The sequence below is a fragment of the Phallusia mammillata genome, chromosome 5 (assembly GCF_965637545.1).
Source record: "Phallusia mammillata chromosome 5, kaPhaMamm4.hap1.1, whole genome shotgun sequence".
NCBI classification, from domain to species: domain Eukaryota; kingdom Metazoa; phylum Chordata; class Ascidiacea; order Phlebobranchia; family Ascidiidae; genus Phallusia; species Phallusia mammillata.
In genome coordinates this window covers 22,513,345-22,526,016 of record NC_137256.1, presented here as the reverse complement: position 1 = coordinate 22,526,016, position 12,672 = coordinate 22,513,345, and the positions used below count along the sequence as shown (strand labels likewise).

General features: G+C 35.1%; 2 protein-coding genes across 4 annotated transcripts; both read left to right on the top strand.

Moving 5' to 3' along the window:
• The first annotated feature begins 171 nt into the window (after positions 1–171).
• LOC145229364 (E3 ubiquitin-protein ligase MIB2-like) lies at positions 172–2,840 on the top strand. Its single transcript, XM_080094687.1, has 4 exons — positions 172–292; positions 483–588; positions 645–748; positions 1,123–2,840. Exons 1-4 carry the CDS (start codon positions 173–175, stop codon positions 1,288–1,290), a joined length of 498 nt encoding a protein of 165 aa, XP_079950813.1. The 5' UTR covers position 172; the 3' UTR covers positions 1,291–2,840.
• Positions 2,841–2,922: 82 nt separating this feature from the next.
• Positions 2,923–9,960, top strand: LOC145229363 (E3 ubiquitin-protein ligase RNF13-like). Of its 3 annotated transcripts, none has more exons than XM_080094685.1 (14): positions 2,923–3,076; positions 3,348–3,425; positions 3,495–3,629; positions 3,749–3,836; positions 3,984–4,071; positions 4,401–4,515; positions 5,229–5,322; positions 5,389–5,469; positions 5,803–5,916; positions 6,354–6,510; positions 6,975–7,099; positions 7,465–7,519; positions 7,762–7,838; positions 8,499–9,960. In XM_080094685.1, the coding sequence occupies exons 1-14, from the start codon at positions 2,996–2,998 to the stop codon at positions 8,546–8,548; spliced, it is 1,338 nt and encodes a 445-aa protein (XP_079950811.1). In that variant the 5' UTR covers positions 2,923–2,995; the 3' UTR covers positions 8,549–9,960. The 3 variants fall into 3 exon arrangements, with proteins under 3 accessions (XP_079950811.1, XP_079950812.1, XP_079950810.1); XM_080094686.1 differs by lacking the exon at positions 4,401–4,515 and adding an exon at positions 4,773–4,878 and having other exon boundaries at positions 3,981–4,071; XM_080094684.1 differs by having other exon boundaries at positions 3,981–4,071.
• Positions 9,961–12,672: the final 2,712 nt, after the last annotated feature.

Below are 12,672 nucleotides of genomic sequence, written 5' to 3'. Positions count from 1 at the left end.
AAATCTGTTTACCGTCTTGTACCAAGTGAGTCCAGACACCGGAGTGGCAATGAGGAATCATGTAGTTATTTTGCATCGTGAGGTGCTGGAATTGGCGGAAGGTAATAAGTAATAGAATCAGAATCCGATATCTTATTCAACACTGCTTGTCACAAATAGATGATTATAGAACATGGCAAGCTGTACTAACAATGTAGCCTACACCCGTCGTTGTTATTTAGGTTTTTGGACAGATCAAGATGACACCCAAGCAATTGAGAGCCAAAAATCAAATAAAAGTCGCATACCATCGGTCAGTATCAGTTTGTACTTTTGCAACAAGTAAATAAGATTTAAAACGACAAAAACCGAAAAATTTGTAATTGGTAGTCAAGCTTAACTTAACTCATTCTAATAATTCTATAAAATGACTCCCTTCGTTGTAAAAAATTTGCACTTTTTTCTGGTATGCTTGTGATAATCTGAAAATATAACTGTTTCAGGATAAGTCTCATGGCTCGGTTTGGGGACCAACAATGTGTCTCATCTGTGAGGTAGCACTTGCAATAATAACATACAACCCGTGTGGCCACAAAATTCTTTGTCAAGGTTTGTTGCTGCTAATTTAAGTTGTGGTTCTGCACAAACTCCACCTTTTTGTGTAGGTTGCGATTCCAGTCACCAGTTAGAAGAATGTCTTTCTTGTCAAACATTGATCACTAAGAAGTTATTGCCATTTGAGGAAGAAAACGAGATGCTAAAAAACCAGGTGAACCAAAAATTGCTGCGTGGTATATCATGTCAGACATTATTTAGATTTATTGCTATGTAAGCAGTTATGTAAGCAGTGCTTAACGTGTCCCTCTTGTAATCACGAGGTTGTTCGTTTTAATCCTGTCTGCGCCTTTATTTCGAGCAACAAACATGAATAGCATTGTTTTAACCCAGTTGTAGGCTATGTGATGGGATGCATTAAAATTAAATCAAAAACACATTTTTTATCAAATAACAGACTGCGGACATGTTGTTAACATAATAATTTTGGGCGTTGCGTGCGTACCGGGGACAAAAATGAAACAAACTAACAAAACAGTTTTGCAACATAGACTTGGTATTGACTTCGAGCTTTTACTTCTTGCATAGCTTGAAGAGATACGAAAAGCCAATCTTTGTGCGGTCTGCTACGACCAGGATCGCGAAGTTGCTTTCCAACCTTGTGGCCACGGAGCTTGCGAGAACTGCGCACCTTCCCTTCGACAGTGTCACATGTGCAGACGTGACATTATACACCGATTCAGGGTTTTCCCTTGAATATAGCATTGAGCCTGGAAATACACAAATAAGTTTTGTTCCTGTATTTACTCATGCCTAATTGCAATATTTATCCGATATTTAACAATTTATTGTCAAGTTTTTGGTTTTTTAATTCAAATATCATTCAAACTGTATTGTGCACTTGTTTATGAATAAATAACACTTGTTTAAAAGTTTTCCTGTATTCGTAAATTACTTTATTAATATGAACTCTGCAACCATTTGTTTCCGGCAAAACAGCTTGATTGTGAGACTTTACTCACTGTTTGAATTTCGTAGCTAGTGTTGTTTTGTACAGTGCTTTAACCCGGACTTAAATTTAAGGGTCCGGATATATTTTGCCACAAAGAATGAAGGGGTTTCTACTCGTTTTCGGCGGTATAACGTCTAAGCAAACTTAGTAAACGACATTTCTCCGTTATGCTTTATTAAAAATAGTCCGAATTACAAAAAGGGCAAGTGATTTAACAGAAAACTGACTTTAAGAATGAGATCCGCAAAAGATAAAAACGTTCATTTGCAACCAAAAGCTTACTTTCAACTGTGCTTAACATAACAAATAAGAAGCAAACAAACAAATTTGTTTTTTTGTGCTAACTGTGCTTGTCGGGGGGAAAGTTTTAAACTATAAATAATTGCCACAATCTACGATTCCTCTGCCACGATATAAAATTTTATTTTGTCGCGTTTATCTTTAAATTTGTGGACACATTTCTTTAAATTACGCATTCATGCATGACGGTGGAAACAACAGTCACGGGTTTTTAATTATGTAAAAGTTGTTTTTTTACTGATTTGCAAAAGTTTGTAAACAAATCGTTGCTGTAATTTCCTAGTTTCGTAAGAGTAATGTTACAAAAGTATAGGTTTGTAGTTGTTCGGGAGATTATTATTAAACATATCTTATATGTTTTTTTTTTACACAACTACCTATTATTCATTGTGGCTTGTGTAATGTGCATGTTCTGCACATACTTTGACTAATAATAATGTTGGTAAAAGAATACCAAAAAGGTTTAAAAGGAAAAGCATTAAGAAATATAATGAAAGCGTTAAACAGTGTGCAGTGACTTTGTTTATCTTAGAAAAGGAGTCAGACTCAGAAACCAGCTGATTAAAAAGTAAATCTAACATGGCTGACCAAAGTCATATGGCCTGCATTTTGATAAATTACATCTAAAATATGACCATAATTTTTGTCATACATTGATACTATATTTAGTTAGAATTAATCTTAATGATGAAAATATAAGCCAAAATAGATGTAAAAACCGGCATGGTTTATTTTCAAACGTTTTGGCAAAAGCTCATGCCATCATCAGTGATATGATGACAACAGAATTCTATTATATACATCTATTATATGAAAAAGGAAGAATATTTGAATTAAGTACATTTGTTTTTACAACATCCGATAGGTGACGCAAAACAGATGTAGAATTAACACAGTCTACTCCTTGCTGTTTTGGGGTCTGAAAAATTACTGATCCCTGCTTTTTCCAATTGCAGGGTTTTATTGTTTGCAAGTTTTAACAGTGTTTAAGCACCAATAATCACCCAATAGCGGCAGCACTATAGTGAAGTAATATGAAATTATATGCTTATTTATTATTTAAAGATGTAAAATGTGTTTTTTGTAGCTTCTTGTTCTACAAATATGTAAAATATAGTAATATTTTATTAAATCTGCAAAACAAGGAACATGTCCGTGCCTTTAAAGCTTTCTTTTCTATTTCTGCCTCAAGTTTTTCTTGCTCCCATTGTCTACAGTGATGTCATTGGGGTAAGATATATACGACTTATATATACTTATGTTTTTTAGTCTTTGACAAATCAGTCAGATCATACTGTTTGGTTGGATATAGATAATTAACTCAGTGGCCTAACATACAATTTTTTCTCTGTTTATGCTTTATCCTGTGTTGAAGAAGTAAATATAAATGGATTCCCCACCACAACAGCAATTTTAAATTAAACAATAGTGACCAAACGATGGGTTTAACTTTTGCACCTTTTAAGTTACACCCATTAAATAAGCCTATGTTTTTGTTAAGTATGACAAGAGCAACATATCAGAGTCATTCCAGGACTATGAAGCAGAATTTGGCACAACAATAGAGAGTACAATTGTGGTTAGTGTATTGTTTTGTACATCCATCAACGTGGTTATCAAGTGTTCAATTTTATAAATGATATTAAAGGGCATATTGGCTGCAGCTAATCCATTCGATGCTTGCCATGCAATCAAACCTTGGCCTTTTCCAAACAAACCGACCAATCAAACTGTCAGTACTTTTGTTCTTATTATGAGAGGAGGTTGTGATTTTGGGATCAAGGTTAGTTTGCTCTGTTGCTATTTAACACTACTGAAGTTCTGTATCTGGCAAATTGCTACTTTTGCTCTGCTAGAATTAATAAAAAAACTCATACTGTTACATTGTTGTTTTGTTTTCAGGTGTTGAATGCTCAAAATGCAAATTTTGATGCTGCTATAGTTTTTGATCCAGAATCTGAAACTCTGGTCCGTATGAGCTCTTCAGAAGGTATGTTTAGAAAATATAATGTACAAAACACATGTGAACATACAAATACATAAAACATATTAAACTGTAAATTTGATGGAAATTGAAACACTGTTTTTTAAATCAAGCTGCTGTTATGCTTTTCTAATGTTAATCTTTTTCCAGCAGCGATTACTGACAAAATAACAATTCCCTCTGTGTTTGTGGGGCGAACTGCGGGTTGGAAACTGAATGAATCTTATCTTTACATTTATGGGTCAGTTGCAAATATTATTGTGTGAAATATGTGTCACATCTTCATTTTCTGCATGCTCTACTGTAAGCACTGGCCACTGTTTATGCCATTTTACATTAATTGTAAAAATGCTATTCCTAAAAATGCTTCTCGTTTTTTAATGGTAAAAAGTGAACATAAGTTTTCAAAACTTTTTTTTTTGAAAAGGTAACATTTAAAAATAGGCCATTTATGTTTAATTTTGTTGTATACACTTGTTTGTTACTCTGTGTGCAAAAAATAACAAACTTGGCAACGTAAAATTTTTAAAATCATGAGTTGCCAACACTTTTACCTATTTCAATATGTAGGACCTCTCCCTCAGTTCAAATTACAGCTGGATATTATCCCTTTTCCATCAAATATTACATTGTACCATTTGTAACTGTGGTTGGCACATGCTTTGCTGCATTACTAGCCTTTATGGTGAGTCCCAAAGTTGGGTCTGATGCAACTATGAACAATTGGCAGTTTGGACATTGTGCTGTTCATTCATCCTTTGCTCTATTATATGCTTAAAATGTAATTTGTCAATATCATTGTCACAATTGTAGTAAACTTTAACCGTTTGATCTTATTGTGTTTTTGCCATTTAAATTCACAGGCCAAAATATTGCATGTTGCATCAGGCCCACGATCCTAAATAACAATAGTTTAATGCAGTTTTATGTACTTGTTTGTAGATCCATTGTTCAAATTGTACACCACTCTACTGTATCGTGGTGGAAAGAATTTGTTATTGTCCTCGCTCTCTTGGGCTTTACAGTTGTAGTTTTTTCTGTTGCATCGGTAAGCAGCACACTGTTTTGTGCACTTTACCACAGTTTTAATGCAGTTTCCCACACATTTCTGTTTGGTTGTGTTTCAGTTTTGCACAAAAGTCAAATGAAATTTATACCACCACTATATATTTAATACCACCACTATACTGACCTTTGTTGTTTTGTATCACATACCTCGACTCAGTTTTTAGACATATATATGTGTGGGATTGCTTATATCTTGTGATAACATTTTGATATTCATTGCATACAGAGCAAGGCAAAAAACATCTTAGCTCTGGCGCATATACGCATCATGTTGCTTTAATAACTTTTTCATTCCATGTGTGCCATTCCAACATTAAGTATTTTTATCAGTTTGTAAAGTACTTGCGGGATCGAAGGAGACAGCGGCGAAATCGTTTGTCCCGGCAACGCTTGAAACAGCTTCCAGTCAAGCAGTTTCATAAAGGTTTGTACAAAGCAGTAGTACTTTCCCCTATATAGTGGACAGTTACAAATGATGCTGTTTTTTTAGGAGATGAATATGATGTTTGTGCCATCTGCCTTGATGAATATGAAGAGGGGGATAAGTTAAGAGTGTTGCCATGTCAACATGGTGAGTTAATTATTTTACTGTGTGGACAACAACATTTAATTTTGTAACAAAACTTTTAAACACACAACAGTTGTACAAAGTCTTTAATGGGTAGATTCAACTATGTGCAAAGTATGCTGATTTTGAAATGTGAATCAAAAAGCTTTAAATATAATCTGATGACCAAATGCTTTAATACTTAGTCTGTGTTGCAGCAAGTTTTAAGGCCTTTACTTGATTACTTTAACTGGTATCATGAATGTTACTTTTTGGTGACAGCATTACGGCAGAGCAGGGCTAACATTTAATGCTTGGTGCCATTTTCCACACATTTTACTTTATTCCGTTTCACAGCGTATCACTGCAAGTGTGTTGATCCCTGGCTAACAAGCAGCAAGCGAGTATGTCCATTGTGCAAACGACGAGTACTCAGTGATGATGAATCTTCCAATTCAGACACAGATTACAGTAAGTTTCATTACAAACATGCCTTAAGCTCTTTGACCTGAATGTAAGCCATTGTTTGATCAGGTCATGTTGGCTATAGACTTAATTTCAAGTGTAGGTTCTTTGTATTATTTGAGAGGCCATAGAGGTACAACTATTACATGGTAACATCATGCACCCTTAAAAAATGTTTCGCTGTTTTCTTGGTTTTGAAAGCTATGTTGTTTAATCAGACATACAGAATATGTAATAGTTGACAAATTCTCATCATTTAAGATAAAACAACATTTTTTTCCATCGAAAATTGACAAAGATTTTAAATCCGTTTTATAACTTTAGACTACATAATTATGCAGCCAACTTTAGAACTGTTTTTGGTAGTTTGTTTAATAAGTTGTTAAATCACCATTTGGGTGTGAAACTGCTGTTTGTTAAAATCAGGTTTGTTATTTTTTCAGGTGACGATGATAGTGAGCATGCTCCTTTACTACGTCATGCCGTTGCCTCATCTCCAAACTCAGCAACATTGGCCACTGGATTTAGTTCTCGAAATCCAATTTTGCGAAGCTATTCAAATAGCACTGTCACAAGCGTGGGATCAACTAGTCATCACAGGTCCGAAATTCTGATTATTTTAATAAGAATAATGATTTTTGAAATGACAGCAACAGAATGGTGCACCACTGTATTGACATTAAGCATATGACAAAGACAGCTGTGAGGTGTTGTGTTTTTGATTAAGCTAAAAAATTCTTTACAACTATCATTTCAGATTATAAGGCTCAAACATGTTCAAAAAATGCGGCTTTACAAATAATATTTATGATTTTTTTTACCTCACTTTGTCACATGCTTTATGTCAACAAAGTAAAAATATGTACATGTCATGTTGTGTAAACAGCAGCTGGACAATTTTGATTTGAGGTTAATCCCTATTCAAGTGTTCTCAATGGCATTAAAATGTTGTGATGTAGCCTGTTTATGTCTATCTATACTTGAAACTTTATAAACCCAGGATTTACTGCAAGCTTGAAGGTCCTATGTTTTAGCTTTTTAAATTTAAGTGCATTTATGTACAGCATTGTTGATGAAGAAACACCACACAATTCTATGATGGACCTTCATGGACAGGCTGGGTCCCCAATTTTTCATTCTTTTAGGCAAACTGATTCGCCGAGCCCTCACAGCCTTACTGTCACAGCAGGTTGGTTGTTTCTTGGTTGTAGGTAAAGTGATGTGTCACAATTGTTAAGTCTTTGTTTGAAACTATTTCCCTGTAACAACCTACTTCCTGGTGCAGATCATGGGCTGTGTTTGTATTTGTATGGCTAAGAAACTAATACTTATAAAAGTTTTTGTCCATGCTAAGCAATAAAGCTACTGAATGTTTTTTTTGCTGATGTGTGTATAAATAGCATATTTTTTAAACGACAATAAATAACTGTTTCCACATTTTCGAATGTCTCTAAAACAGAACATTGACAGCACAAATAGGCCTTCAATTTTCTTTACTAACATGTATTTTGTTGAGGTTGGTCTCAATTTAAAACATTTGTTTTGTTTAAATAGATATAACACCAGCTCGTCCAGTAATTCTACCTCAACACTCTGATGAAGAATATAGGTAAATTACAATTGTAGTATTTTGAATTCCTTATTTACTTGCATGTCTGTACATTCACAACTGCAAAAAGTAAAAATATGGGATTGTTTAAAAAACACATTAAAAAAACTTGTAAGTGTAACTGGAGTTTGACTAACTGCAAATCGTTTTAGTCTTCAACACATTTTGTAACAATTAACTATTTATGAATGATACTTAATATACTACAAACTTGAACATGATTTGATGAGAATATTTTTCAGTTGTGCAAGTAGTCCAGTAGTGGGAAGTGAAATAAGTTCCTACAAAGATGCTGAAGAAATTTTTGTTGTTTCCGGCGGTAAGTTGTGCCATTGTTCTCTATTTAGCATTTAATCATGCATCATTATATCGTCATGCGACGCTGCTACTTAATGACCTTTAATATTATTCCTGCCAGTTTCATACCAAGTTGTGGCTGTGAAATTGAAGAAAAATGTTTTATTTCTGACAATTCAAGTGCCCTTTTTCGTTTGTGACCATTGAATAAAAAACATTTATAAGAGTTATCCAAAGGATTACTAGGTTTTGTTTATTTGTTTTCATATGGTTACTTCTTTCTTATACTACTTTAGTTTATTTTAAGGTTTTGTTTAATAAGTTCAATTCATATTTTTTAAATTGTGCACAACATAGCAGGGGGGTGTATATGAATTTTTGGAAGACGTTTCATCAAGCCTGTGTAATAAGGTTGATGTAATATGGGGAAGGAGCATGCCGTGGACAGGCCTCTGCTGTGGCTTTAATCTGGATTTGTGTAGTCTACAACTTCCTGTGTGAAAATGTTGGGAGGCTGACTTAGTTTGCATAAATTTTCTTGCAAGTGCGGTGCAAACATATTCATGCAAAATATTGTTTGGTTTATCAGAAAAAATGCCTTAAAAATGAACTGCTCTAACTTGAGTGCATAAAGTTAAAATGTATACCTGTATTATGTCAGTTACAAATTTTGTATTTGCAGCATTTCAAACACCCAAGGAATCAGATGATGACCAAAATCCATTGATTTAATTCTTGGGAATCCAATGTACGTTGCAACCTTTTGAATGTGAATTTCTATTTTCATCCACTGAGGATTGTGTATTTTTCAAGGGCATTGCATTTATCCTTATTTGTTTACACACACCGTATGAGCATATTTTGTGACTCTTGTCATACATGCTCAATTGCAGTAATCTTTGTTCAGTTGAATTGAACAAACTTTGTACAAAAACAATGAAATGGTTTTGATCACCCAATATAAAAATACATATATTTAACTTGCAAAGCACCTTGCTTTGCATTCAAGCTTATTGCCATGCCTTATCTATCATCAGTGGTTGCGTCAATTCTGCTACGTCGTAGGCAGTAACGTGTCAGTGTTACGTTTTTGGTTCGTTTTAGTCGGAGAAGTGAGTGAGTAAGCGAGTAGGTAGAGTATTACACAAACTAAGATGTACAGTAATGTACCTTCTAATTCAGTGGATCCTAACTGTGTTTGTAATCGTTATCACCCTATTACTATCAACCCATGACAACGTCCATGAAAGTCACTTACCCCCTTTTTTGAAAAAAACGTAGTTACTGTGACGTCACATATGGACGACGTCATGAAACTAAAAAAAATATAATGCAATGGTAAATTACTTTGTTGCATATAAATATGCGCAGCTTAAGAACCACTGATCTACTTTATAACTTGACATCCTAAAATAAAATTAGTATTGTTGCAAAATCTGACTTATTCATGTAAACATATTTGTTCTACACACAAGAACGAACAACCCGGCCTTTTGTCCGGCGGTTGCCCACATAAACCATTAAAATTGTTTGGATTTTGGGGAAATCCTTTTTACTTACGAACAAGGTGTTGATTTGTGGAAAAATGTTCGTATTATTATTTTTAACAACTTTCACTTTACGATTGTATTTTTTCACCATCTGCTAGTGGAATTCGTTACTTTAATCTTGCCATCAATACCTTCAACTGCTTTTCTTTTGAGCTGTATGTTTGGTTGGGTTAGTGATGGTCTAATAATCTAATTAAAAGCAGTTTATAGTTGCACAAACACTAAACAAATTCCAAAGCAGACAATTTTTATGACAACCCCAAAATTATATTTTTGTCACGCTGCATTACTACACTATACGTGTGTTTGTTGCCGCTCTGCGTTGTCCAGAATGCCGAGTTCAATGTGGTTGATTAGGAGATCGTTATTTTGGCTCTTTTGTACAGCCTTTTTTTGTACAAAAAGTGACCCTCTGGTGAGACACCTCCAACTTATATCTTCGTGTTCTCGATTTTTGAACTGTATGGATGTTTTTGTGGTCATTTTTCGCCTCTTTTTTCTTGACAAAGCCGCCTTACGAATGGCTCCGTGTATATAACGTTTCTAATCTTACTTCGTAGCCGCATTCTTAAAATACAACCTTAATTACCTTTATTGTATGCTGGAATTATGCTACCAAACATAAAGAGTGTTAGGAAACAAAGATATTTGCAGCACACACTCAATTCTGCCAATTAAAAAGAAAATGACTCGCTGTATTTTAGTGGGTGCTTCTGGTGAAGCTACACCCATGCCCCCGGAATAAAGCTCGTAGCCGTCCTGAGGTGCCGAGTGCCCCGGTTAAGAATCACTGGTATAGCCCTTGGTTTATAAAATGAGACGTAGATAGCAGAGTGAAGCACAAAATATGTTACATAGGCTATGTCTTTTAGTGTGGAAAAGGCATAAAAAATAGACAATTTATGAAATAAAATGGAAATAGTGCGTCTGTCACAAATTTGTTTGGGTTACACTAAGTTTAGGGAAAAACTCATTACATTTAAGGATCTGGTAAATCAGCATGTTTTTTTTTTAGCTAAGCCGGGAGGGTTGGAAAAATCATACCGCTAGGTCGAGATGTAGAGCCCTAAACTAAGCTACAAATTTTGCGGTAGGCCTAATTTAAAATAATGCTTTACCGTATCTCACCGATTAATCCTCTGCATTTTGTTAATCGAGATAGTCAGATGCAGTGCAGTCCAATGCAACCTATGGTTTGATTAAAAAATAACTACTTCATGTATTTCGTACAAGCGATTTTGCGTTTTAGCCATTATGGAAACGCGTCAAACACCAAAAAAGTGCAAAAACACTTTTAGACCCCGGCCGATTTTAATTGAACTTCCATCCTTTTCTTAAGTAATTGCTCATAAGTTTCCTCAAGCAGTAATTAACTTATTGGTAGGAATTGAATACCTATTCTGGACCTTCTTGCTTTAACACATTGTAATAAGAAACTTCTTGCAGATTCTGAATTAAACACTGCCACTGGCAAAACTGGTACAACAGGTTTGTTCCACGAAGTGCCGTTAGTGCTTTGCGCCCCACACTTCGTGCTTAAAAAATAGAATAATTTCTGTCCTAAGCCTCAAAACCTAGTTTTGGAGGCGCCAATTATTGCCTTACCACTCGAATGCACCAATCACATCATTTTCTATTTTTACGCACCGGTGATTCAGATTGTTTCGTAAACAATGGCCATCAGCAAGTCTGGGTGGCCAAGAACTTGTTTGTTGTCAAAGCAAGCGGTTACCTAATAGTAGTAAGACGAAATTCAGTGAGCTTAGACGCATTGAAGGAAGGTCAGTCGATTATGAGTAATTTGTATGGGGATTAGCTCTTAACGGAAGGCCGCGAATTTGTTGTTTAGCGGCTTAATAATTCGCACTTATGTCATAGAGGTGTGCTGTTTACTGGTTTACACACGTTTTGCGGAAGTTTATCTACTTTTGGATTTGATTGCCTTTTGAAAATGGTTTTGTTTTCTTGTTTAAAATATGGTATATAAAGCAAAGTACGCAAAAATGCTTAGAGCCTTATGCTATCTCTTTAACTGTTTTAAATTTTTTAATATGTACTATTTTTTTGTCATTGTTTAGGCCAATATTGGCCTTGTCAGTGGGCAGCAAAAAGACCAGTCCCAATTGAACTTTATCCCTTCCAAATCCCCATGCATTCACTTTTAACTTGTCCCATTTTTTCTATTGTTGTCTATCACAAATTGCCTAAACCGTACAGTTGTTAGGCATTTTGTGCCATATTTTAGGTCAATTTTTGCCTTGTTTGTGGGCAGCACAATTTTCAGTAACAATTGAACATTGTTATCCCTTCCAAATCCTTAGTAAAATGACATAGTTCCTGACCTTGCGCAACCACTATCAAGAAAAGGGAACAAAACGATTTTCCAACATGGCGCAGCGCAGTGTAAACCGTGCATAACGGATCAAGTCTAGCCTTTACGTTGAGATGACGTGGGCAACGGCGATTGCGTGCATTTTGCACACGTGACGCTTTTTAATCCCTTGCCATTTTCTATGCCTTGTGTTTGCTTGGCGAGCATTGTCCATAACTTGACATTTTGTTAATCTTGCCATATAGGCTAAAAACATGTTATGCTACAAGCTGGGTTGAATTTCGCTTAACCCTGCTAAACACCAAGTTCAATAATAATAATTAATTTTATAAATTGTCGAAGAGCGTGCGCATGTAACACCACTAATTGCTTGCGTTCTACAGAAATAGCAGCAGGTAATTTCGAGGGGTGGTTGATTACTGATTACTAGTTTGTTGGGTCAACTTATACAATGACTTAACGGGTAAAGGTCAGTTACCATGTTTAATATAAAAATAGTTGTGCTAAATTAAAACAAGACTTTTACCACTTGTTTTTCTAATTTGACGTGCATTTTGCATTGCTTATAAAACAAAAACAAAAATGAATATATAATAGCAGATGTTCGATATTGATTCAAGGCGACCGTTTTGATCTGAGGTGACTGTTAAATTTGTGGGTTTTTCCTGAATGTGAAAGAGATCCATGAAAAAATCTTACTCCATAAAACTCTGACGTCTTGGCTGATCGTAAAACGACGCGTTGGCGTTTGGGTGCTCCGATTTCGAAGCTACAACAGCCGGCGTAACTTAATTTAGATCGTATACCGTTTTTTTTGTGTTTGTGGTAATATTCAATTATATTATTCTTTCCACCCACTCGTTTGACTCAAGGTCGAAAGTGTACCTGCCTGGTCATGAATCATGTTTGGAAGTACGAAGGTTTACCAGATGCGAAGTTAACGTTTTAATTATTAGGAGTAAGGAGCGCATTTT

Excerpts from the sequence above, each read along its gene's own strand:
- LOC145229364 (XM_080094687.1), top strand. The coding sequence starts at position 173 with ATGGCAAGCTGTACTAACAATGTAGCCTACACCCGTCGTTGTTATTTA. Across the intron at positions 293-482 it reads ATAAAAGTCGCATACCATCG|GATAAGTCTCATGGCTCGGT; the intron begins GTCAGTATCAGT and ends TAACTGTTTCAG. Across the intron at positions 749-1,122 it reads ACGAGATGCTAAAAAACCAG|CTTGAAGAGATACGAAAAGC; the intron begins GTGAACCAAAAA and ends CTTCTTGCATAG.
- LOC145229363 (XM_080094684.1), top strand. The coding sequence starts at position 2,996 with ATGTCCGTGCCTTTAAAGCTTTCTTTTCTATTTCTGCCTCAAGTTTTT. Across the intron at positions 4,516-5,228 it reads CTGCATTACTAGCCTTTATG|TTTGTAAAGTACTTGCGGGA; the intron begins GTGAGTCCCAAA and ends TATTTTTATCAG. Across the intron at positions 5,323-5,388 it reads AGTCAAGCAGTTTCATAAAG|GAGATGAATATGATGTTTGT; the intron begins GTTTGTACAAAG and ends CTGTTTTTTTAG.